Source organism: Hemiscyllium ocellatum, chromosome 9 (genome assembly GCF_020745735.1).
Source record: "Hemiscyllium ocellatum isolate sHemOce1 chromosome 9, sHemOce1.pat.X.cur, whole genome shotgun sequence".
In the NCBI taxonomy this organism is placed as follows: domain Eukaryota; kingdom Metazoa; phylum Chordata; class Chondrichthyes; order Orectolobiformes; family Hemiscylliidae; genus Hemiscyllium; species Hemiscyllium ocellatum.
The window spans coordinates 49,755,912-49,782,735 of record NC_083409.1 but is presented as its reverse complement, the minus strand read 5'-3'; the positions used below and the strand labels follow the sequence as shown (position 1 = coordinate 49,782,735).

The window sequence follows — 26,824 nt, the reverse complement described above, 5'->3', positions numbered from 1 at the left end:
TATGGTCTTGTGGGGACTTACCCAACTCATATTATGGGTTACTTTCATGCTAAACAGTATAAGCAGCAAGTGATAGACAGAATTAAACAAGTCCACACCAATGAATCGGATCTAAGCTCTGCAGTCCTGCCACATCCAGTCAGAAATTAAACAACTTACTAGAGGAGAGGCTCCACAAATATCCCCATCCTCAATGATGGAACAGCTCAATACATCAGTGTAAAAGGTGAGGTTGAAGCCTTTGCAGCAATCTTCAGCCAGAAGTGCTGAGTGGATGATCAATCAAGGCCTCCTGCAGTGGTTCAGAAACCAATCTTCAGCCAATTCAATTCAATTTACATGATATCAAGAAATGGTTGGAGACATTGGTCCTGCAAAGTCTATAGACCCTGATAACATTCTGTCAATAGTATTGAAGACATGTGCTCCAGAACTTGCTGCTCCCTGGGCCAAGCAGTTGCAGTACACTTACAACACTGGCATTTACCTGGCAATGTGGACAATGGCCAAAATAGGTCCTATACATTAAAAGCAGGACAAATCCGATGCAGCTAATTATTGTCCCATCAGTCTACCCTCAATCATCAACAAAGTGTTGGAAGATGTCATCAAGAGTACTGTCAAGCACCTATTGAGTAATAACCTGCTCAGTGACGCTTGGTTAGGGTTCCACCAGGGCCATTCAGCTCCTGACCTCATTACAGCCTTGGTTCAAACATGGATAAAAGAGCTGAATTCCAGAGGTGAGGTGAGAGTGACAGCCTTTGACAGCAATGCCACATTTAACTAAGTGTGACATCAAGGAGTCCTAGCAAAACTCTAATCAGTGGGTATTAGGGAGCAAATGCTCCATAGGTTAGAGTCATACGTGGCACACAGGAAGATGGTTGTTCATCTCAGCTCCAGGACATCTCTGCAGGAGTTCCTCTGAGTAGTACTTAAGCCCAATCATCTTCGGCTGCTTTGTCAGTGACCTTCTCTCCATCATAAGGTAAGAAGCGGGGATGCTTGCCGCTGATTGCACAATGTTCAGCACTATTCATGACTCCTCAGTCACTCCCTTCCTGTCTCCCTAAGGTCTGTCCATCATCTACAAGGCACAAGTCAAGACTGTGATGGAATACTCCGCACTGCTCCAACAACACTCAAGAACCCTGACACCATCCAGGACAAAGTAACTCACTTGATTGGCAACCACCTCTGGAAACATCCACTCCCTCCACCACCGATGCTCTGTAGTAGCAGTGTGTACTACCTACAAAATGCACTGCAGAAATTCACCAAAGATCCTCAAACAGCACCTTCCAAATTTCTGAGAATTTCCAACTCGAAGGACAGGGACCGCAGATGCATGGGAACACCACCACCTACCCTCTAAGCCACAACCATCCTGGGCTTGGAAATATATTACCATTCCTTCACTGACACTGGGTCAAAATCCTGGAATTCCATCCCTAATAGCATCATGTGACAACCCACAGCAGGTGGACTGCAGCAGTTCTACAAGGCAGCTCACCAGCATCTTCTCATGGGCAACTAGGAATGGGCAATAAATGCTGGCCAGCCAGGGACACCCACATCCCATTAAATGAATGGAAAATCTAAATAGGGATAAGTGGGACTGGGGCCAGAAATATTTAATATACCTCCTCCCATGAAAGTATGTGTGGTGGGAGGCTACAAACTCTAGCCCAGAAGAAGGAAACAGAGTTTGGAATCAAGTCAATATAAAATATTCATTAGTCTTATGTGGTTAATAATCAGTGGTAGAAATTCTCACATACCATTTCACATGTAGAGGAGTCCTTGCTGTCTAATAGAACATGACAGAGATTGGAATGTGTATCAATAATGACTTTGCAGATATAAGTTTAGAAATTCCTAAGCAATGCAGATCCAAACTAAATGGTTTGTTCTCCCCTAGTGTGAGGCTCATTGACAACTACACGTGCTAGTAAGATAAGATGAGTGCATGACGCCATATTTGCTGTGATGTACATGGGTTTATATTGTTATCTCCTAACAGCTTCTTGCAAACCAAATTCATGCAGTGGTCATGGACAATGTGTGGAAACTATTGGAAGTTATACATGTCAATGTTATGAAGGATTCAATGGACCAACGTGTCAATCTGGTAAGAACAATATCATTGCAGTGAATTTAAATTGAAGTCTGAAATTGCATTGAATTATTACAAATTGCTTAACATATATATGTGAAGTCACTTTTGCCTGCTTTGTTGGATTAACAAAGCCATAAACCATTTATTGCAATGTTATCATTCACTCTAAGTTATTTCTTTTTGTGCTGTATTACAACCCTAATTATTATCTGTACATTACATGGGATAATAAACTATTGCGTGTATTGAGTACATTTTAAGTCTAACATGATTTTGCCCTTGGAAGGTGAACATAGATGTCACGCCTTAGGTCAATGTGTTATTGCCAGGGTCTTAACAGCATCTGCAAGTTCAAAGGAGAGAATGAGGGAGCATGAAGAGAGTGAAATCAAAGATGAAGAACAAAGGTTGATTGAAACAGTAAAGAAAAATAATAAGAAAGAAAGGAAAAACACAGTACAGAGAGTAAAAATAGATATAAGGAAGAGGGAAGAAAAAGAGAAGGAGACAAAGGGTAGTATGTTTGGCAGTTTTCGGAGAAATCAAATCCTGACATTTTGATGCTGAATATATCAGTCCATCAATACGACCCATACCATTCAGGAGCCTGGATATTCTTCAGAAAAGATTTCCATGTCATCAGAAATTTGGATTGCAAGTCAACTTGAAAATTTTGCACCTAACAAGGTCTAAATCTATCGCTCACAATGTATTCATCACATGGAAATACATGCTTTGCACGTAAATTTATTACTTATCATTAGCCAAAGCACTTGCTTTTATAATGGATCTCCAAAATGATTCAAAATCTCATATTGAAGTCTATTCATCACGATGTAAATTAAAGTTCTTATTAATGAAGATTAAAGAAATCTTTTTTCAGAGACATTGAGATATTCCTGGGTAATAAGTTTTAATATAAATGCAAGAAATATTTGACCCTCAATCTTCCATTCCAGCTGTGAAATGTGAAATTCCAAAGATCCCTAGTGATGGGACCATGACATGTTCACATCCAATCGGAAATTTCAGCTATCGCTCAATGTGTGAAGTTGGATGTATGGAAGGTTTCTTGTTGAATGGGTCAGTGAATCTTCAGTGTGAGGCCTCAGGAATGTGGTCATCACCATTCCCAACCTGTGAAGGTAATGTGTGTATCAGATACAGCTTCAATAAATACTCTTGTTTTGATACTTCTATCACAACTCACTGAACGTTTTTGATCAGGTCATGGTTTGGATTCTTCTGAGGTCTGGGTTGTTTGGGAACCCATTCAAAATGGTGGGCAGGCCATTATTCTACAATTCCTAATTCTCATTTCGAGGTGTTCCAATCTTTAGGAATGCCCTTTAGGGGTACAGACTAGCTCTTACCATGAGCTTGCACTCCAGACACCAAACCTAGCTGACTACATTGTGGAGATAAAAATGTCACATCCATATGTCACGATAGGGTTTGTTGCTTTTATATTTTGTGGAGTAGATGAATGGACATATAAACTCCATGGCTGTGGGTGGGAGACACTGAGCAATAAACCTCATCCTTGTCTCTAAAATCCAGACAATGCTTGTATTTAAAATATACTTGCACCATAGGAAATGTATACCTGGCAAAAAATGAATCCTATGTATTCATATTGACAACACAAGAATTAGAATATAAACTTTATTGGGAAACAAAAGCTACCAATTCCCCTCTACAGGAAGACGGTACCACATTCAATGTTCCTAATCAAGTGACTATGAGCTGCACCCGTCCTAATGGAAACTTCAGCTTCAACCCTATATGTGAGTTCCACTGTGCTGCAGGGTTTACACTGTGTGGCTCACAGAGACTCCAGTGTAATGCAACAGCAACATGGAAGTGATGACCTCCCACTGGATTCAAATTAGACCCACTAATAGAAAGAGAACATTCAAGCATATTTTAAAACATATTAACAGGAAAATGCAAGTGTGTGTTTGAATTGACATCAAATGGATAAATTCATTAATGCTGCATTCACCTCGAGCAGCTACACTTGATGGGGGTGTGGGTGAGAGAATTGGAATTACTGTTTTTGTCCTGTTTCTGATAAATACTCCTATTCACTGTGATCATCCATTATGCAGCTGTAACAGTGAGTTTACTGTCAAGGTCCAGAATGTATGATGCCTGGAGATGCCTGGACAAAGATGTACATTCATGGAGATTTCAGATATAGCTGAACTTGTAACATCAGTGGTTGAACAAATTCTATGAATATTTCCAAATTATTGTAATAGATAATGACATTCTCACACAGATCTGTTTATTATATGTTACTAATCACAGCACTTATATTTCTACTGGATATCTAAAATAATAATTGAAATCCCAATAAAATCTATTGACTACAATGTAAATTATATGTCTCATTAATTTAGATTAAAGAAATCTTATTTTACAGGCATTGAAATATTCATGAGTAATAGGTTTTAATATAAACGCAAACATTTTTCAATTCACAATCTTCCATTCCAGCTGTGAAATGTGAAATTCCAAAAATCCCTAGAAATGGGACCATGACATGTTCCCATCCTATCGGAAATTTCAGCTATCGCTCAACGTGTGAAGTTGGATGTATGGAAGGTTTCTTGTTGAATGGGTCAGTGAATCTTCAGTGTGAGGCCTCAGGAATGTGGTCATCACCATTCCCAACCTGTGAAGGTAATGTGTGTATCAGATACAGCTTCAATAAACACTCTTGTTTCGGTAATTCCATCACAATTCATTGAACATTTTCAACCATATTTGGTCAGGTCATTGGTTGGATTTTTGCTAAGTACGGATTACTTGGGAACCCATTCAAAATGGTGGGTAGGCCATTATTCTAAAATTCCTAATTCTCAATTTCGAGGCTTTCCAATCTTTAGGAATGCCTTTTAGGGGTACAGACTAGTTCTTACCATGAGTTTGCACTCCAGACACCAGACCTAGCTGACTACTTTGTGGAAATAAAAATGTCACATCCATCTGTCACTATAGAGTTTGTTGCTTCTATATTTTGTGGGGTAGATGAATGGGCATAGAAACACGATAGCTACAAAAGGTGATGAGGAGTCATTATGGGTGGGAAACGGTTAGCAACGAGCCTCATCCCTGTCTCTAAATGCCTGACAATGCATGTATTTAAAATATATTTGCATCATAGGAAATATATACCTGGCAAATAAATTAATCCTATGCTTTGATATTAACAGCATCAATATCATAAAATAAATTTTATTGGAAAATAAAAGATTCCACTTCCACTGAACAGTTGAAGAGTGTACCACCCTCAATGCTTGAGCAAGTGACCATGAGCTGCACCCATCCTAATGGAAACTTCAGCTTTGGCTCTACATGCCTCTTCCACTGTGCTGCAGGGTTTACACTGCAGGGCTCAGGGAGGCTCCAGTGCAATGCAACAGCAATGCGGACAGCGATGATGCCTCACTGTGAAGGTGTGGACTAAAATATGGTCCACTCATAGAAAGATAACATTTAGAAGCAGATTTTAGAACATATTAGCAAGAATATCCAAGTCTGTGTTTGAGTTGACATCATATGGATAAATTCATTAATGCTGCATTCAGCTCAAGCTGAATGGATGAGAGAATTGGAATGAGTGATTTTGTTCTGTCTCTGATAAATACTCCTATTCACTGTGATCATCCATTATGCAGCTATAACACTGAATTTACTTCAAGGTCCAGAATGTATGATGCCTGGAGACGCCTGGAGAAAGATGTACATTCATGGAGATTTCAGATATAGCTGAACTTGTAACATCAGTGGTTGAACAAATTCTACGAATATTTCCAAATTATTGTAATAGATAGTGATATTCTCACACAGATCTGTTTATTATATGTTACTAATCAAAGCACTTATATTTCTAATGAATATCTAAAATAATAATTGAAATCCCAATAAAATCTATTGACTACAATGTAAACTATATGTCTCATTAATTTAGATTAAAGAAATCTTATTTTACAGGCATTGAAATATTCATGAGTAATAGGTTTTAATATAAATGCAAACATTTTTCAATTCATAATCTTCCATTCCAGCTGTGAAATGTGAAATTCCAAAAATCCCTAGAAATGGGACCATGACATGTTCCCATCCTATCGGAAATTTCAGCTATCGCTCAACGTGTGAAGTTGGATGTATGGAAGGTTTCTTGTTGAATGGGTCAGTGAATCTTCAGTGTGAGGCCTCAGGAATGTGGTCATCACCATTCCCAACCTGTGAAGGTAATGTGTGTATCAGATACAGCTTCAATAAATACTCTTGTTTCGGTAATTCCATCACAATTCACTGGACATTTTCAACCATATTTGGTCAGGTCATTGGTTGGATTTTTGCTAAGTACGGATTACTTAGGAACCCATTCAAAATGGTGGGCAGGCCATTATTCTAAAATTCCTAATTCTCATTTGGAGGCATTCCAATTTTTAGGAATGCCTTTTAGGGGTACAGACTAGTTCTTACCATGAGTTTGCACTCCAGACACCAGACCTAGCTGACTACTTTGTGGAGATAAAAATGTCACATCCATCTGTCACTATAGAGTTTGTTGCTTCTATATTTTGTGGGGTAGATGAATGGGCGTAGAATCACGATAGCTACATAAGGTGATGAGGTGTCATTATGGGTGGGAAACGGTTAGCAACGAGCCTCATCCCTGTCTCTCAATGCCTGACAATGCATGTATTTAAAATATATTTACATCATAGGAAATATATACCTGGCAAATAAATTAATCCTATCCTTTGATATTAACAACATCAAGATCATAAAATAAATTTTATTGGAAAAAAAAGATTCCACTTCCACTGAACAGTTGAAGAGTGTACCACCCTCAATGCTTGAGCAAGTGACCATGAGCTGCACCCATCCTAATGGAAACTTCAGCTTTGGCTCTACATGTCTCTTCCACTGTGCTGCAGGGTTTACACTGCAGGGCTCACGGAGGCTCCAGTGCAATGCAACAGCAATGCGGACAGCGATGATGCCTCACTGTGAAGGTGTGGACTAAAATATGGTCCACTCATAGAAAGAAAACATTTAGAAGCAGATTTTAGAACATATTAGCAAGAATATCCAAGTCTGTGTTTGAGTTGACATCATTTGGATAAATTCATTAATGCTGCATTCAGCTCAAGCTCAAGCTGAATGGGTAAGAGAATTGGAATGAATGATTTTGTCCTGCCTCTGATAAATACTCCTATTCACTGTGACCATCCATTATGCAGCTGTAACAGTGAATTTACTTCAAGGTCCATGAATGTATGATGTTAGGAGATGCCTGAGCAAAGATGTTTGTTCATGGAGACTTCAGATATAGGTGAACTTGTAATATCAGTGGTTGAGGAAAATTTATTAATATTTTCAATTTATCTGTAACAGATAATGATATTCTCACATAGATCTGTTTATTATACATTACAAATCAATGAACTTATTTTTCTTATGGATGTCTAAAATCGTAAATAAAATCACAATAAAGTCGTAATGTAAATTATAATTCTTATTAATGAAGTTTCAAGAAATCTTTTTTCGGAGCATTGAGATATTCCTGGGTAACAGGTTTTAATATAAATGCATGAATTATTCAATTTTAAATCTTCCATTCCAGCTGTGAAATGTGAAATTCCAAAGATCCTTAGAAATGGGACCATGACATGTTCCCATCCAATCGGAAATTTCAGCTATTGCTCAACGTGTGAAATTGGATGTATGGAAGGTTTCTTGTTGAATGGGTCAGTGAATCTTCAGTGTGAGGCCTCAGGAATGTGGTCATCACCATTCCCAACCTGTGAAGGTAATGTGTGTACCAGATAACAGCTTTAATAAATACTCTTGTTTTGATAATTCCATCACAACTCACTGAACATTTTTAACCATATCGTTCAGGTCATTGGTTGGATTTTTGCTAAGTATGGATTACTTGGGAGCCCATTCAAAATGGTGGGCAGGCCATTATTCTACAATTCCTAATTCTCATTTCGAGGCTTTCCAATTTTCAGGAATGCCTCTTAGGGGTACAGACTAGTTCTTACCATGAGTTTGCACTCCAGACACCAGACCTAGCTGACTACTTTGTGAAGGTATAAAATGTCACATCCATCTGTCATTATAGAGTTTGTTGCTTCTATATTTTGTGGGAAAGATGATGGGCATAAAAACTCAATTGCTGCATAAGGTGATGAGGGGCCATTGTGGGTGGGAGGAGCTTAGCAACGAGCCTCATCCCTGTCTCTAAAAGCCTGACAATGCTTGTATTTAAAATATATTTGCATCATAGGAAATATATAATTGGCAAATAAATTAATCTTTTGCATTGATATTGACAACATCAATATCATAATATAAACTTTATTGGAAAATAAAAGATTCCACTTCCCCTTAACAGTTGAAGAGTGTACCACCCTCAATGCTTGAGCAAGTGACCGTGAGCTGCACCCATCCTAATGGAAACTTCAGCTTTACCTCTACATGTCTCTTCCACTGTGCTGCAGGGTTTACACTGCAGGGCTCACAGATGCTCCAATGTAATGCAACAGCAATGCGGACAGCGATGACCTCCACGCCCCCATTTCCCCCCTCCTCCTACCTACCCCACCTCCCCCCCAAACCAACTGTGAAGGCATGGATTCAAATTGGATCCACTTGTAGAAAGAGAACATTTAGAAGCAAATTTTAGAACATATTAGCAGGAATATCCAAGTCTGTGTTTGAGGTGACATCAAATGGATAACTTCATTAATGCTGCATTCAGCTCGAGCAGCTACACTTGAAGGGGGCATAGGTGAGAGAATTGGAATGAGTGATTTTGTCCTGTCTCTGATAAATACTCCTATCCACTGTGACCATCCATTATGCAGCTGTAACAGTGAATTTACTTCAAAGTCCATGAATGTATGATGTTAGGAGACGCCTGGGCAAAGATGTTTGTTCATGGAGACTTCAGATATAGTTGGACTTATAATATCAATGGTTGAGCAAATTTTATGTACATTTTCAACTTATTTGTAACAAATGATGATATTCTCATATAGATCTGTTTATTATACATTACAAATCAATGCGCTTATTTTTCTAATGGATGTCTAAAATAGTAATTAAAATCACAAAAAAGTCACAATGTCAATTATAAGTCTTATTAATGATGATTCAAGAAATCATTTTTCAGAGCATTAAGATATTCCTGGATAACAGGATTAATATAAATGCATCATTATTCAATTTTCAATCTTCTATTCCAGCTGTGAAATGTGAAATTCCAAAAATCCCTAGAAATGGAACAATGGCATGTTCCCATCCAATCGGAAATTTCAGCTATCGCTCAACGTGTGAAGTTGGATGTATGGAAGGTTTCTTGTTGAATGGGTCAGTGAATCTTCAGTGTGAGGCCTCAGGAATGTGGTCATCACCATTCCCAATCTGTGAAGGTAATGTGCGTATCAGACTCAGCTTTAATAAATACTTGTTTTGGTAATTCCACCACAACTCACTGAACATTTTTAATCAGGTCATGGGTTGGATTCTTGCTAGGTATGGATTACTTAGGAGCCCATTCAAAATGGTGGGCAGGCCATTATTCTACAATTCCTAATTCTCATTTTGAGGCTTTCCAATTTTTTGGAATGTCTTTTAGGGGCATGAGCTTGCACTCCAGACACCAGACCTAGCTGACTACTTTGTGGAGATAAGATTGTCACATTCATCTGTCACTGTAGGATTTGTTTGCTTCTATATTTTGTGGGATAGGTGAATGGTTTAAAGTCTGGTTGAAGATTTGTAGCTCGGGTGTCCGTTGTTGTGGTTCTGTTCGCCGAGCTGGAAGTTTTTGCTGCAAACGTTTCGTTCCCTGGCTAGGGAACATCATCAGTGCTATTGGAGCCTCCTGTGAAGCGCTGCTTTGATGTTTCTTCCGGTATTTATAGTGGTTTGTTCTTGCCGCTTCCGGGTGTCAGTTTCAGCTGTAGTGGTTTGTATATGGGGTCCAGGTCTATGTGTCTGTTAATGGAGTTTGTGGATGAATGCCATGCCTCTAGGAATTCCCTAGCTGTTCTCTGTCTGGCTTGTCCTATGATGGTAGTGTTTTCCCAGTCAAATTCATGTTCCTGGTTGTCTGAGTGTATGGCTACTAGGGATAGCTGGTTGTGTCGTTTTGTGGCTAGCTGATGTTCATGGATGCGGATTGTTAGCTGTCTTCCTGTTTGTCCTATATAGTGTTTTGTGCAGTCCTTGCATGGTATTTTGTAAACTACGTTAGTTTGGCTCGTGCTGGCTATTGGGTCCTTTGTTCTAGTGAGTTGTTGTCTGAGTGTGGAAGTTGGCTTGTGTGCTGTTATGAGTGCTAGGGGTCGTAGTAGTCTGGCTGTCAGTTCTGAGACGCTCCTGACGTATGGTAGTGTGGCTAGTCCTTTTGGTTGTGGCATGTCCTCGTTCCGTGGTCTATCTCTTAGGCATCTGGTGGTAAAGTTGCGTGGGTATCTGTTTTTGGCGAATACCTTATATAGGCGTTCCTCTTCCTCTTTTCACAGTTCTGGTGTACTGCAGTGTGTTGTGGCTCTTTTGAATAGTGTCCTGATGCAGCTTCGTTTGTGTGTGTTGGGGTGGTTATTTTCATAGTTAAGGACTTGGTCTGTGTGTGTTGGTTTCCTGTGTACCCTTGTGGTGAATTCTCCGTTGGGTGTTCTCTCTACTAACACGTCTAGGAATGGGAGTTGGCTATCCTTTTCCTCTTCTCTCGTGAATCGTATTCCTGTGAGTGTGGCGTTGATGATTTGGTGTGTTTTTTCTATTTCTGTGTTTTTGATGATTACAAAGGTGTCATCGACGTATCTGATCCACTAAAAACCACTAATCAGGAATGGACCCGGACCATAGAACAGGCTATCACTATAGGACAGAACAGGACAACACTTCGCAAAAAAACGGCACTAAAAGAAAAAATGGACAAACTAACCCACAAACAGGAGGACACTACAACACACACCTGGGTTAAAAACCTCTTCCACAGACAGCTCACAGACATGGAAAGAACTATACTGGCCAAGGGACTCAAATACAACTACAGGGATGCCAACACAGCAGACTTCCTAGCAGCACTAGAATGCACACTCAGGAACAATGGACTGACAGAAGAGACACAACAAACAGTGAGACAAACGGTCGTACCTATGATGATAAGAAAATGACATACACATAACCTCAACACCAAGGAGAGGGAAGGACTGAAAGCACTGAAAAATGACAAGAACATAATCATACTACCGGCAGATAAAGGCAGAATGACGGTCATCTTAGATAAATCAGACTACATCAATAAAGCACAACAACTACTCGCAGACACCAACACCTACCAAATGAAGGACTCCGACCCAATAGAATAATCAACACACTAAGGAATCTACAAAAAAACGGACATATAACCAAGGCGGACCAGCAAAGAATGAAACCTGAAAGCAACAACACCCCCAGATTCTACGGACTACCCAAAGTACACAAACCAGACATCCCACTCAGACCCATAGTATCACTACCAGGGACACCAGCACACAAACTGGCCAAAGAACTACAACAAAAACTGAAACACCTAGTCAGCGGATCCAAACACTCCATACAATCAACACAGGAATTCTTGGACATTATCAGGAATACACACATAGACAAAGAAGAAACCATGGTATCATTCGATGTGACGGCACTGTTCACATCAATTGACAAAACCCTAGCCAGAGAAACAATAGCCAACCTACTGGACATACATAACAGAACACAGGAGGCCGAACCTATCAACAAGGACGGCATACTTAAACTACTAGACCTGTGCCTCACCACACACTTTACATTCAACAATCAGATATACGAACAAATCAACGGAACACCCATGGGATCACCAATCTCGGGACTCATAGCAGAGGCAGTTATGCAAAGGTTAGAACACACTGCCCTACCACAAATCCAACCCAAACTCTGGATCAGATACGTCGATGACACCTTTGTAATCATCAAAAACACAGAAATAGAAAAAACACACCGAATCATCAACGCCACACTCACAAGAATACGATTCACGAGAGAAGAGGAAAAGGATAGCCAACTCCCATTCCTAGACGTGTTAGTAGAGAGAACACCCAACGGAGAATTCACCACAAGGGTACACAGGAAACCAACACACACAGACCAAGTCCTTAACTATGAAAATAACCACCCCAACACACACAAACGAAGCTGCATCAGGACACTATTCAAAAGAGCCACAACACACTGCAGTACATCAGAACTGCGAAAAGAGGAAGAGGAACACCTATACAAGGTATTCGCCAAAAACGGATACCCACACAACTTTATCACCAGATGCCTAAGAGATAGACCACAGAACGAGGACATGCCACAACCAAAAGGACTAGCCACACTACCATACGTCAGGAGCGTCTCAGAACTGACAGCCAGACTACTGCGACCCTTAGGACTCATAACAGCACACAAGCCAACTTCCACACTCAGACAACAACTCACTAGAACAAAGGACCCAATAGCCAGCACGAGCCAAACTAACGTAGTTTACAAAATACCATGCAAGGACTGCACAAAACACTATATAGGACAAACAGGAAGACAGCTAACAATCTGCATCCATGAACATCAGCTAGCCACAAAACGACACGACCAGCTATCCCTAGTAGCCATACACTCAGATAACCAGGAACATGAATTTGACTGGGAAAACACTACCATCATAGGACAAGCCAGACAGAGAACAGCCAGGGAATTCCTCGAGGCATGGCATTCATCCACAAACTCCATTAACAGACACATGGACCTGGACCCCATATACAAACCACTACAGCTGAAACTGACACCCGGAAGCGGCAAGAACAAACCACTATAAATACCGGAAGAAACATCAAAGCAGCGCTTCACAGGAGGCTCCAATAGCACTGATGATGTTCCCTAGCCAGGGAACGAAACGTTTGCAGCAAAAACTTCCAGCTCGGCGAACAGAACCACAACATAGGTGAATGGGCATAGAAACTCAATAGCTGCATAAGGTGATGAGGAGTCATTGTGGGTGGGACACGCTTAGTAATGAGCCTTATCTCTGTCTCTAAAATCCTGACAATGCTTGCATTTAAAATATATTTGCACCATAGGAAATATATACCTGGCAAAAAATGAATCCGATGCATTTGTACTGACAATACAAGTATCAGAATATAAACTTTATTGGAAAATAAGAGATTCCAATTACCCTGTGCAGTTGAACAGTGCACCCTCTCAATGTTCCTGACCAAGTACCCATCCTGCCCGATGTGTGACTTCCATTGTGCTGCAGGGTTTACACTGCAGGGCTCACAGAGACTCCAGTGTAATGCACCAGGTACGATTGCCCACTGTGAAGGTGTGTACTCAGAGAAGGGGATGGCATTTGAAATAACTAAAAGTTTGGAATTGAGTCCAGTGATGACCATGAATCGAGGAAACTGCCATCTTTACCTGGTCTGACCAAATTGATCAAAATAAACCAGCATCTACTGAAGGACTTTATAACACTGTCCATTAAATATAGCCTACAGTTCCCACCACAGCTCTCTAAGTAGCCATTTTGGAATCCAAACATTCATAATGAGATTCCTTGAACTGTCAACACACAGAGAGCTCAATATAATGATGACATTGAGGTTGACTGAAATTGATAAACAGCTGTACATTTTTACAAAGGTTCAAGAGACAAACTCTCAATTAAGGAAGTCAAGCATTTATACTTTTAACAAAAAGTCAACAAATGTCTAAATTTTAAATTGATGTAAAAATCAAAGAAAAGCAACCAGAAGGCAAAGTAAAACCAAATCGACAGCCAGACCTCTCTTTTGCTGCAGCAGTAATTGGATATAATTAACAGTTGGACTTCTGCCTGGTAATTTCTCTCTTCTACTGACCTCAGCAGTGTTCGAACTAGTTCAAGCTGCTCTATCTCCACTTCAGTTGAGTTGGCTAACAGCCCACACTATGAACGAGAAGTTGAATTTCTGAATTTATCCAGCTCAGGCTCACATCATACATCACTGTCTTCTTCTTTGATTTATTCATCATGTTTACAACCTTCCTTCCCTTATTTTTAGGTACTCTGAAGGAAAATAATTCAATAAAAATTATCAGCATTGGTATTGCTTCTTCAGTCTGCCTAATTTCTGTGTTAAGTGCTGTCATACTCATTAAAAGGAAAGGTAATGTTTTCCTTTCCTTAAATTTCACCTTTTTATTCTTTGGTATGTTATCATCCAAGATTATATCTTCTTTCATGTACACATTCTGTGTATCAGTTTTATCCATGATCTATTAATTTAAGTGAGAAAGATGTCATGAATAAGTGATAATTAAATAGCAATGTTATAGGTTTATGGTCAGATTGACTGCCCAAACAGAAGAAAACATAAAAGCAGGGAAAATGTTAGAAATCACACAACACCAGGTTATAGTCCAACAGGTTTATTTGGAAGCACTAGCTTTTGGAGTGCTGCTCCTTCATCAGGTGGTTGTGACCTGATGACAACCACCTGTTGAAGGAGAAGCGCTTCGAAATCTAGTGCTTCCAAATAAACCTGTCGGACTATAACCTGGTGTTGAGTGATTGTTAACTTTGTACACCCCAGTTCAATAACAGCGTCTCCAAATCAGGGAAAAAGTTGTAGGCACAGCAGCTGACACACGCAGGGACTTGCAGAGGGCATTATCTTCAGACTTTTGTAACTGTCACTTGCTAATCAAACGGACCTAGTTTCCAACACCGGCATCTCCAAATCATAGTTTGCACACGACAGGTAGATTCTGCTGGAAGGGCCCCTTAGTTCTTAGTCTCTTTATGCAGTTTTGCTTGGCAAGCTATAGTGTGTAAAACTTCTCAGGAAATCTGCAACTTTTGTGAAGAGAACAAGCAAACCTGTATCGGGGAGCAAATAAGTGTTTAATCAGGTGTACAAAATCAAATAAAAAGAAAAAAAGGAAGGTTGCATAAAGAGAGAAAGATAAAAGTGCCAGATAAAGTTTAAAATAGGCCTTTTTATTTGTAAATTTCCACCAATAATTCAAAGCTGACAGAATGGGACTCCACAGATATTAAAGTTATTGTTTTTATGTTCAGAGAGGAATGGAAAACCTTTATATAGTATTGGCCATCTTCTGGCAAGAGGAGATATCAAATGTGACAATGATCAGCTTGATAGTGGTTCTTCAAATGTACATTGATACAAAATTATCACATACTGTTTTGTTTATTTGAGAGCTGAGATGTACATTAATATAATTCCTGTGTTTGCTTTCTAGTAATGAAGAAAGGTTTCTCACCTATAAGGTAATACCTCATAGCTATTTGTGTGAAATAAAATGCACTTCCTTTAGCTGCTGTTTTGATGTTTGAGTTATTGAGTTTGTACATGGAATGGCGACTGTAGCCAGTAGGTTTGCAGCTTTAGCTTCTTATGTACCGACATGGCTTATTAGGTTATTCATTCACTTGGATCACCAGACAGTAGACCCACTATCATCTCTCACCGGCACTCCAAGTCCCACAGATTATCCTCTGATCAGATTACCTTTCCGCTACTTAACTCTCACTTTCTGTTTCCTACATCTCATTTTGCCATCAATCTCTTCAACCTTGTGTTATGGGACCTCCCTTTAGATTTTCTCCATCACTCCATCTAACTTATTACTCCCATTGTTGACCATTTCTTCCTTTTGCTTTGTTTTTTTACAGGCCTGACAGCATGGCTTTCCTTCACTTTTCTCCTCCTCAGGCTTGGTATCACCTCATCATTGGTTCTCTTTTCTCCACGTTTGAACCTGGAGTTATTTACTGATGAAAAGAAAACATTTAAGGAGCAAATCATTTTCATCAATTGCCTTTATTTCTGTACCCAACTCTGTCCTTGACAGACGCAAGTGATCTAAAATGATACCAGTGTCTTCATCCCTGTGTGATTGGTTAGTGTCACCATCAATCACACAGTACAGTTGTACAATGTTACCAGCCACTATGTGGGAGCTCCTCAGCTGCCCTTGTTTGTGATCAGGAGATTGTTCCCAGTACCAGCAGGGATCTGGGAAAACCAGTCACTGCCTGGATCAGAAGACAGTTTTAGAATTCAACAAGTTCAAAAATGTATTTTCTAAGCTGGAGTGAAGGGTTTTTTCAAAGGAGTTGGAGGTTTCCATAGGAAACAGGAGCCTGCTCGCCCTTCAATATGACCATGGATAATCATCCAACTCCATATCCTGTTCCTACTTTCTCCCCATACCATTTAACCCTAAAAATTAAATGTAACTCATTCTTACAAGTCTTCAATGTTTTGACCTCAATTGCTTTCTGTGTAAAATAATTCCATAGGCTAACCATTCTCTCAATGAAGAAATTTGAACTCATCTAAATGGCCTACATCTTATCCTTAACCTGTCACCCCTGATTCTGGGCTCCCTGGTCATCGGAACATCCTTCTTGCAATTACTCCATCTAGATTTTTGTGATAATCCCCCCTCATTTTTGCAAACTCCAGTGAATATAATCCTAATTAGTCCAGTCTCGCTTCATATGTCAGTCCTGCCATCCCAGTCTTGGAAACGATTGCACTCCCTCTATAGCTAGAACATCATTTGTCCAATAATGAGACCAAAACTGCATACAATACTCCAGGAATGGTCTCACCAAGCTCCTGCACATTGAAGCATTTGCTTAGGTAAATGAAAATCAATCAGATTTTGGACTACTGGCGCTTCAGTCTAATGAGCTGGCACTGCAATCCACAACCATCCCTCGATTATCATTGTAAGAGGGCAATTAAATGAAACACCGAATGCAGTGGAATCTGTAAAAGCAAAGAAATATCAAGAACCTTTCTATGATCTGCACATTCTACCCATGTCTGTGTGGGTTTCCTCTGGATGCTCTGGTTTCCTCCCACAATCCAAAGATGTGCAGGTTAGGTGAATTGGCCATGCTAAATTGTCCATAGTGTTCAAAGGTGTGTTGGTTAGGTGCATTAATCAGGGGTAAATGTCGAATAATAGGATTGGGGAATGGGTCTGGGTGGAATACTCTTCAGAGGATCAGAGTGGACTTGTTGGGCCAAATGGCCTGTTTCCACACTGTAGTGATTCTATGATTCTATCTGTTCAGAAATCTATGTAAATTAAGTGTGGTTTGATATTTTACTTAATAAAGGTAAACCTTTCTTCAAATTGTAACTCAGCCATCAAAAGTTATGAATATAGTAAAGTGACTAACTAGTTAACGCCCTTGTTAGACTGCCTCCAACGGAGGAAGTGTGCACCACGTTAGTCAGAATCCTGTGTTTGAACTGCTCTGATCAAATCCTGAAAATAGCTTCTCACTTCTACTCCTTTATTACAGTACTTAAATACACTGGCCAATTCCAAGACTCAACCAGAGAAGAAAGGCATTGTTCGACGGCAGAGACACATATTTTCTTCGCAAGAGTTGGAGAATTTTGTCACATGACTGACTAGAAAAACGCAATATGTATTCAACTTGAGAAAAATACCATCTTTTAAAACAATGGAGTGAGATTATGATTAAATTTCTGATGATTGTGAAGAAAGACTGGAGGTTATGTCCCATGTGAGCAATCATCACTGTGCACGTTTGGAGATCCTTACAGCTGGCCCATATCTCATAAAAGTTTCTTAAAATGTGTACAATATTGGTAAAAGTAACTTCCTGGGGATGGTATTTTTGTCTTGCGTTAACAAAATGCAAGTCACCTTTTTTTGTTTCAGAAATGCACATTCAATTCAAATCTGATTTTTGACACCAAGATTTTCATTTTTTGATAAAGTTAACCAACGACAGTAAAGCAAGGTGAGAGAAACGTGGATGACCAGGCAGCTGGTAGAAGGCCAACTTCCAACGTCATTGTTCAGGTCTTGAAACCTAACAGTAACCTCCAAGCAAGGTTCCCTTTGCATGCTGCCTCTTCCATACAGCACCATAAGTCCCAGAAATCACTTCACTCTCCTTCATAGCCTCCAGGTCACTCCATGCTATCTCATTTTCTCCATATCCTCTCTAATCCCCTTTCAAACCCCTATGCACTCCCCATTCTCATTATATAACCTTCATAGGTACATACCCAGTAATCATTATGTACCAGCCCTCAGAACTCTGCCACAGCAAGCATTGTAATTAAGGGATAAAAATACTTTAGCAATCAAATTCACATTCAAATCTGTCATTACATTACATCACAAACTGTAGGACTATAGAAAAAGTTGAATTCCTGAAATGTCTGTTTAAAAAAAACCTTTATTCGGGAACCAAGGTTATGCTATTGAAACTTTTTAAAACTGTCCATTGCTCCACTGTCCACCATTCTGTCAGAATATTCCAGACCCTTCACCAGGTTTCCCCAATGGTCATAAACTTTCCAAGGAGGTGTGTTTTTTGAGGGTCTTCCAGATAGTTCACAAAACTCGAGTAGGAAAGAAAGTTCAAATGTTCCTATAGTTGTCACATTTGGGATCCCAGCTTCAGAAGACTGTATTTGACTGTACATTCTTTTTTTACCCGTAGCTTTGTCAATCTGTGAAGAGTGTGGGGTTGGGCAGGCAGGAAACAAAAATGTATTTTTTTCAAGCAAAAGAAACTGTGTTCAGCATTTCATGACCCAGTTCCACTGGAAGATGAAAATGTGACTTGAGAGTTCAGTAGTGACAGGAAGAGCTCCTTTGATGGTATAGTTACTAAAGGCAGCACACAGCCGAACCTCTCAGATTAGCAAGTTCCAGGCTTAATTCCTGTTCTTGTGCTGAGACATTTAACCTAACCTGGAGATTGATTTCACATTCTGAAGAGAATGAACACATTTTTCATTATGTTAACAAGTTTCAGCAATAGAGAGAAAATTAAATTGCTACACCGAAGGCTTTAACTTTGGAAATAAGTCACATAGGAAACAGGGACCATCAGGCCATACAAACATTTCTGGGGGAAAAGAAAATTGAGGGAAGTTGGTGAGCACTTTGAATTGATCCTACATTACAACAGTGACTACACTTAAAAAGAAATTCCTTTGGGTGTAAAGTGCTCTCAGATGTCCTGCTGTTATGGAAGGTACTATATAAATGCCAGACCTTCTTTTTTTCTGTTTGATGTGACAAAAAGGAACAAGCTTTTACAGTTTTTTTGTATCGTTAGCAATTTTCAAAGCACTTACAATGTACCCTTACAAACATTACCACTCATTCTTTGACATAATAGCCAGCCAAACAAATGATTCCAAAATAAACAATGTAATATTAGCTACCACAGACCAATGAGTTTGCTACATTTTCAGTGAATTTAATTATAATCCGATTTATATTTTTGTGTGCTGTGCATTGTGATATTTTATTGGTTTAATGATCTGTTACAACACTGGTTTAATATATGCTATCTGCTGCCAATTCAGAGATTCTTCATCTTCTTTGTGAAATGAATCCACAGAGGTGGGTATTCCGTCATCAAGTCACACACTTTAGTTACAAGGCAAGTCCTTAACACTGAACCAGCTCCCTCTCAGAGTGAACAGGATGTCTGACACTCCTCAGCCAGGGCTCCCAGATTGGACCAGATTAACAGCCTCAATCAGGGAACTCATATTCTATGAAGCCTACTTGGTTGACCTCATTAGAATCACTATATTCCCCATTCCCCCCCCCCCACCTATGAATCCAAGGATATAGGCCGGTTCTTCCTTTCTATAACTCCTCTAGGGGTGTTTTAGCATCGGGTCAGGTTCCTCCAACTCTGCCTCTGTACAGGTGATCTATAATGCAAGACATTCATTCTCCTCTTCAGGACATCTGCCCTGCCCATCTCAGATTCCGAGGTATCTTCAATGCTTGATGGAAAAGGAGAACCTCAGGTTCCAGAAGAGTCGGAAAGGCAGTCAAGGAAGTCAAGGAGTCAGGCATCTTTTGCTCCCTCACAGTTGGCAAGTTTGCATCTTTCACATGGTCATGTGCTTGTACAGTGACTTTATAAGTCACTGGGCCTGACCTTGCTTTGGCTATGTCTCTTACCCATGTGGGGCCTTGTCCTCTTTAAGTAGACCTAGTAGGGGTCTGTGGTCCATTACTATTACAAATTTACAGCAGTAAGATATAAATGGAACTTCCTGACTCCAAATATTAATCACCAAATCTTCCTTTTCTATCTGGGCAGATCTTTGCTCTCCATTAGCCAAAGTCCTGGATACATATGCTATTGGCTATTTCTCTCCATTGGGCCACCTATGAGCTTATAGAACCTAAATGCCATACGGGGAACCATCACATGTCAATGCCAGATCTCGCTTAGGATCACAGTGTGCCAACACCTTAGAGGATGATAGCTGTTTTTTAACTTCCCTGAAAGCTATTTCTGAGGCTGACCCATTTTTAAGCTGGAATGGTGCCAGGATGGAGGCCAGGTTATGTGTGAACATTCTGGAATAGTTCACCAGCCCAAGGAAAGACCTAGTGCAGACATGGGAGCCAGGGCACTTTTGATCACCCTCACTTTATTTTTCAATGGGTGACTCGGGGTGCTTGGAACACACATTTTTCCCTTCTAAGGCATACACCCGCTGAAGAACAATGCCCAAGTCCTCTAAACTCTCCCCCTTGGTCTTCCCTGTTTTTAGCACATCATCGAGATAAATGGAAACCTGGAGGGACTTTGTAAAATATTTTCCATCATCCACTGAAAAATTGCACAAGTTGACGATACCCTAAATAGCAGTATCATATATTAGTACAAACACTTATTGGTAATAATTTTAGCACACTTCTAGGAATGCTCATCTAACTGCAATTGCAAGTATGCCTGGCTCACGTTCAGCTTTGTGAAGAACAGCCCCTCCTGCCAACTTTGCATATAAGACCTCTGGGCAATAGATTAGCTATTGTCCAGCTGCAAAAAGCGGTTTACTGTTTGTTTAAAATCCCCAAAAAGGCAAATCATCCCTTCAGGCTTCACAAAAGATATGATCAGTGCTGCTTTGGACTGGTTTGATGATTGCTTCATTTTCCAGCCTACTGATTTCTGTCTCACTTTTGCCCGTAAGGCAAATGGCACTGGCCAGGCCTTGGAGAAGCTTGGAATTGCTTCCAGGTCAAAGTTCAAGGTGGCCGTGGCTCATTTAATAGTGCCTAGACCTTCCTTCCGGGCATTTAATTAGAACTTCACTCAGGCAGACATTTTCTAATTGAAAAATGTTGAGCCAATCACGGGGGATCTTTCACCCCATCAAGTTAGGCCTGAGTATTTTACTACAATCAGTGCTAACTGAACCAGCTGCTTCTCCTAGGAGATTGGAACCAAAGTTGTTCCCTTCAACTGCAAGGGTTCCCCAGTATAGGTAGGCAGTCTAGCCAAGGTCTTACTTAAACATTAGGGCTGGGGACCAGAGCGGGTTTTGTTAAAGACTGGTTCTGTGAGCACTGAAATGGCCACGCCAGTATCAACCTCCATTAGAACTGGGTGATTATTTAACCAGACATTTATTTTGATTGGTTCTGATTTGGATGTTGCTGAGCAATTTAACTGTTCCAAACCAAGCATAGGTGGACTTTCCAGGGTGTGCACTCTCCTTGAGTTCTATGAGTTCTCTTACACAATTTTGGTCTCATGGGACTATTTTGCTGGCAAATCCACAAACTGCAACAACTACAATGGCTTGCTGACCTGGATCCTGAAGAAAATTTTTAACAGTTAGACCGAAATTATGCATACCTGTCAGAGAGAGGTTATAGAGATTATGATGAGGTAAAAAGGATATTCCAAACTGTGTATGAATTGGTCCTGGAAGCAGTTTTGGAACTTAAGGGAACAGCCTGGCAAACTTGCATAGTGTTTGAGGGAGCAGAACAAAACAATTTTAATTTTAAAATAGTGCTGTGATTCAATGTTGATGATTCCAATATGGAAACCATTGACTGAGGCATAACGCAGATACAATGCAATTGACTCAATTGCCAGAGTCACTGTGGAACATCCTCAAGATGAGGTTCAAATGCTTAGGATTGCTCAGTCCGGGCCATGCAGTACACCCCAGGCAGAGAGTGCCACATAATCCTGGCATGCTGTACTCTGTCTGGCTGGAACAGGCAAAGAGAGGATGTTGCGGTAATTGTGGGGTGAGGAGAGTAGCAGCAACATTCTGAGGATGAAGATGAGGACATTAACTGGGCGGAACACCACTTTCAGGATGATAGAGTGGTGCACTGTTGGGCACACGAAGCCAGACACAACTTGTTTTCAAGACTTGGAGATGCCGGTGTTGGACTGGAGTGTACTAAGTTAAAAATCACACAACACCAGGTTATAGTCCAACAGGTTTAATTGGAAGCACTCTAGCTTTTGGAGCGACGCTCCTTCATCAGGTGATTGTGGAGGGCTCGATCATAACACAGAATTTATAGCAAAAATTTGCAGTGTGATGTAACTGAAATTATACATTGAAAACATGATTGTCTGTTAAGCCTTTCATCTGTTAGAATACAGTGATAGTTTCACTTCTTTCATGTGTAAATCACAAAACCCTTTTTTATAAGTTGCATTCTTGGGTTAGCTGTTAACAATGGTGATAGCTAGACAATATGTTGAAGGTGTTAGCCCCCTGTGTTCTCTGTCTATGACCTGATGTTTAGATTGATTCTAATCTAATAAGTGAGATAACAGAGTTTTACATAAATTCCTGCAGTTTTGAGCTCAGAGTTCTACATGAATGTATGCAGTTTTTGAGCAAAATGCAATGTAACTCTGCAATGCAAATTCACCCCACAAAATATATGTGTGCATGTGAGTCTTTGCCTGTGTGTGTGTGTGTGTGTCTGTCTGGGGTGGGGATTGTGAGTGTGAGAAAGTGTGTGTGTGTGTGTGTAGTGAGTGCAGAGTGTCTTAAGTCTGTGAGGGGGTGCATGTGAGAGTGTGGGAGTGCATGTGTCTATAAGGGTGTGTGTGGGTGTCTGTGTGCGCGTCTGTGTGTGCCTGTGTCCGTGTATATGTGAGAGTGTGTGTGTGTAGTGCAATGGTGCTCACCTGTAATGTGATCCTGTAATACACACAGACACGCACACAGACACCCACCCACACCCTTATAGACTCACACACTCCCACGCTCACACTTGCACCCCCTTACACACTTAAGACACTCTGCACGCACTACACACACACACACACACACACTCACAACCTCCACCCCAGACAGACAGACACACACAGACAAAGACCCACATGCACACATATATTTTGTAGGGTGAATTTGTACTTGCAGAGTTACATTGCATTTTGCTGAAAAACTGCATACATTCATGTAGAACTCTGAGTTCAAAAACTGCATGAATTTATGTAAAACTCTGTTATCTCACTTTTTAGATTAGAATCAATCTAAACATCAGGTCATAGACAGAGAACACAGGTGACTAACACCTTCAACATATTGTCTAGCTATCACCATTGTTAACAGCTAACCCGAGAATGCAACTTTAAATAGAAGGGTTTTGTGATTTTCACATGAAAGAAGTGAAACTATCACTGTATTCTAACAGATGAAAGGCTTAACAGACAATCAGTTTTTCAATGTATTATTTCAGTTACATCACACTGCAAATTTTTGCTATAAATTCTGTGTTATGATTGAGCCCTCCACAATCACCTGATGAAGGAGCGTCGCTCCGAAAGCTAGAGTGCTTCCAATTAAACCTGTTGGAGTATAACCTGGTGTTGTGTGGATTTTTAACTGTTTTCAAGACATTAGGGGTGGTTGAAGACATCATTCAGATTTGTTGTATATTTTGTCATGGCAAAAAAAAAGCATCTGGCAAAAGCAAATGCAACCTTTTTGTTTTGCCTTTCCCACTGGGCAATAAAAGTTACAACTAACAACTTGTTGAACACTTTGCAACACATATTGCTCCCACATTCATGTATGAGAATATTATATGTTCTGATGGGCATTAGGAATGAGTAGCACTCATTCAGAGTTATGACATCATATAATGTTGGGGAAAGTTAGCTTCTGAGGCTTCATTTATTCCTTGGTGAGCTGCTTAGTGAGTTCTCCTGTGACCAGTATCAGTTTGAGAGGTATCTTGAGGCTGGTCCTTTCAACCCTCCCTTCAGTCTTCAGCATTTCTAATTCTGCACACACTGTTAAAAAAGCTTGATGTTGAAGTCCATTTCACTTTAATATTTAAATTGATAGAGGTTGCTCTTAGGCCATCTTTTCCCATCAGGACAATGTGTTATGTGGTAGAGTACGGATATAAGTAGAGCATATAAATGGAATGAACCTTTGCCCTCAGAGAAATGTTCAGTCACGAATGGTCACATAGTTATACACACATGGTTGCTGTAAGTATGGAAGATGAGTGTAGGCCAGGTCCAATCACAAGACATTACATTGCCTTGAACTCCAATACTCTCCTCATAAAGGCATGTCAAGCCAAGACTATACTCCTGAATATAGAGAGGTCAAAGGATCTATAACCAATTTGCTGCTATTTAGGAGACTTCTCAGAGATGAGCAGTGTCTCAGCTGTATAACTTCCATTATCCCTGATTGGGAGACCACTTTACAAGGTCCTCCAATTAAAATGTGACTCCATCAGACATGTGGAGGTTGAGAGTGCACATAGGATGCAGAGCTGGGCTGAGAAATGGCAGATGGAGTTCAACCTGGATAAATGCAAAGTGATGCATTTTGGAACGTCGAACTTGAATGTTGAATATAGGATTAAAGACCGGATTCTTGGCAGTGTGGAGGAACAGAGGGATCTGGGTATGCACATACATAGATCTCTCAAAATTGCCACCCAAGTGGATAGGGTTGTTAAGAAAGCATATGGTGTTTTGGCTTTCATTCACAGGGGGATCGAGCTTAAGAGCCTTATTGCGAGGTTTTGCTGCAGCTCTACAAATCCCTGGTGAGACCACAGCTGAAAATGTGTTGCTGGAACTTTCCTCATTCCTGAAGAAGGGCTTATGCCCGAAACATCGAATCTCCTGTTCCTTGGATGCTGCCTGACCTGCTGCGCTTTTCCGGCAACACATTTTCAGCTCTGATCTCCAGCATCTGCAGACCTCACTTTCTCCTCCCTGGTGAGACCACCCTTGGAATATTGTGTCCAGTTCTGGTCACCCTACTATAGGAAAGATACAGAGGAGAGGGTGCAAAGAAGGTTTACCAGGATGCTGCCTGGACTGGAGGGCTTGCCTTATGAAGAAAGGTTGAATAAGCTCAGACTTTTCTCTCTGGAGAGAAGGAGGAAGAGAGGAGACCTGATCGAGGTGTACAAAATAATGAGAGGAATAAATAGAGTTAACAGCCAGAGACTTTTCCCCAGGGCAGGATTGACTGGTGCGAGAAGTCATAGTTTGAAGATATTAGGAGGAAGGTATAAAGGAGACATCAGAGGTAGGTTCTTTATGCAGAGAGTTGTGAATGCATGGAATGTGTTGCCAGCTGAGGTGGTGGAAGCAGAGTCATTGGGGATATTTAAGCGACTGCTGGACATGCTCATGGATAGCAGTGAGTTGAGGGGTGCGTAGGTGAACTTACTATATTTTACATTAGGATTAAGTCTTGGCACAACATCATGGGCCTAAGGGCCTGTTCTGTGCTGTATTTTTCTATGTTCTATGTTCTATATATTTACAGAGGTGAAAGGTTTTTACAATGATGTGTCACCTTGTCCTGGGTCCTGCAGTGGGGTGAAGGGATCCTGCTCTGCAATAGACCTTTTGGTTTGGCAGATTTGAGCAGAAAGCCCAGGGTGCACTTGTGTCTCAAAGGCCCAGGCACACTCAGATTCACCTGCCCAGATTCCTTCTCCTGGATTGCAACTTCAACAACTTTGGGGATTGCAGGGAGAGTGAAAATGGAGGGTTTGGCTATCTCTAAAGTGTCCTGAGAGGAAACATTTGATGAGCCCTGTGTAATCTCTTCTCTGTCTAGGGGCCTGTGGCACCATTCTATCCTCTTGAGAGGGAGACGAACCTGGAATAAGGTCGAAGACCACCCCCTCCACCACCACCACTCCTCTCACTGTGCTGTAATGCTGAGAATCAATGGCAGTAGTGATGGAGTGCAGATCCATGTACGTCACCGGCAGCAACCTGTCCATGGAGACAATGAGACATATGCATGCTGGAACCAGCATAATAGTGATCACATTGCTGTATCCTTGCAATCTTCAATCCAGTTTACTGAGTACCTCCAACAAACTTGCCTGTTGTAACTCTCAGTGCATTCGTTGTAGTTGATAATGGTTGACACCATGGGGTCAGCTTATTCCTGGGGCTGAGCGTGGTCTTGGTCTCTGGTCGCTCCCTGTGTGCCAGCAACCTTGGACATTTGATAGCTATAGACTTGTGCCAGTGATTTGCTCAATAGAATGTGCTCCCCTAGTTAATCCAGAAAACCAAAACATTGAGGTGAAAGTGTCTGAGATGGTGCAGAATATAAGAGAATCATTACTGATGCAAACATAGAGGGATTTATGGATTCTACCTCAGATAGAGAAGAGGAGCTGGTGGCGTGTGGTGTTAGCCTCTTTGGATCAGAGGTTGTGTGATGTCAATGATCTCTATATCAGAGAGAAGAGATTATTCTTTGTGCCACAGGGTAGAAGCTTAAGCAT

General features: G+C 40.6%; 1 protein-coding gene across 2 annotated transcripts in view; it reads left to right on the top strand.

Annotated features, from left to right (window-relative positions):
• Positions 1-19,523, top strand: part of LOC132819023 (P-selectin-like) — a 29,129-nt gene extending 9,606 nt beyond the window's left edge. Inside the window, exons 4-12 of one of the 2 annotated variants that reach the window (XM_060830276.1) lie at positions 2,027-2,134; positions 3,082-3,267; positions 4,625-4,810; positions 6,199-6,384; positions 7,770-7,955; positions 9,400-9,585; positions 14,269-14,373; positions 15,470-15,497; positions 17,553-19,523. In XM_060830276.1, the coding sequence (XP_060686259.1) occupies positions 2,027-2,134; positions 3,082-3,267; positions 4,625-4,810; positions 6,199-6,384; positions 7,770-7,955; positions 9,400-9,585; positions 14,269-14,373; positions 15,470-15,497; positions 17,553-17,559 (1,178 nt within the window). In that variant the 3' untranslated portion in view covers positions 17,560-19,523. The remainder of the gene's footprint in view (positions 1-2,026; positions 2,135-3,081; positions 3,268-4,624; positions 4,811-6,198; positions 6,385-7,769; positions 7,956-9,399; positions 9,586-14,268; positions 14,374-15,469; positions 15,498-17,552) is intronic. The other variant, XM_060830277.1, reaches the window with a different exon arrangement.
• The last annotated feature ends 7,301 nt before the right edge of the window (positions 19,524-26,824 follow it).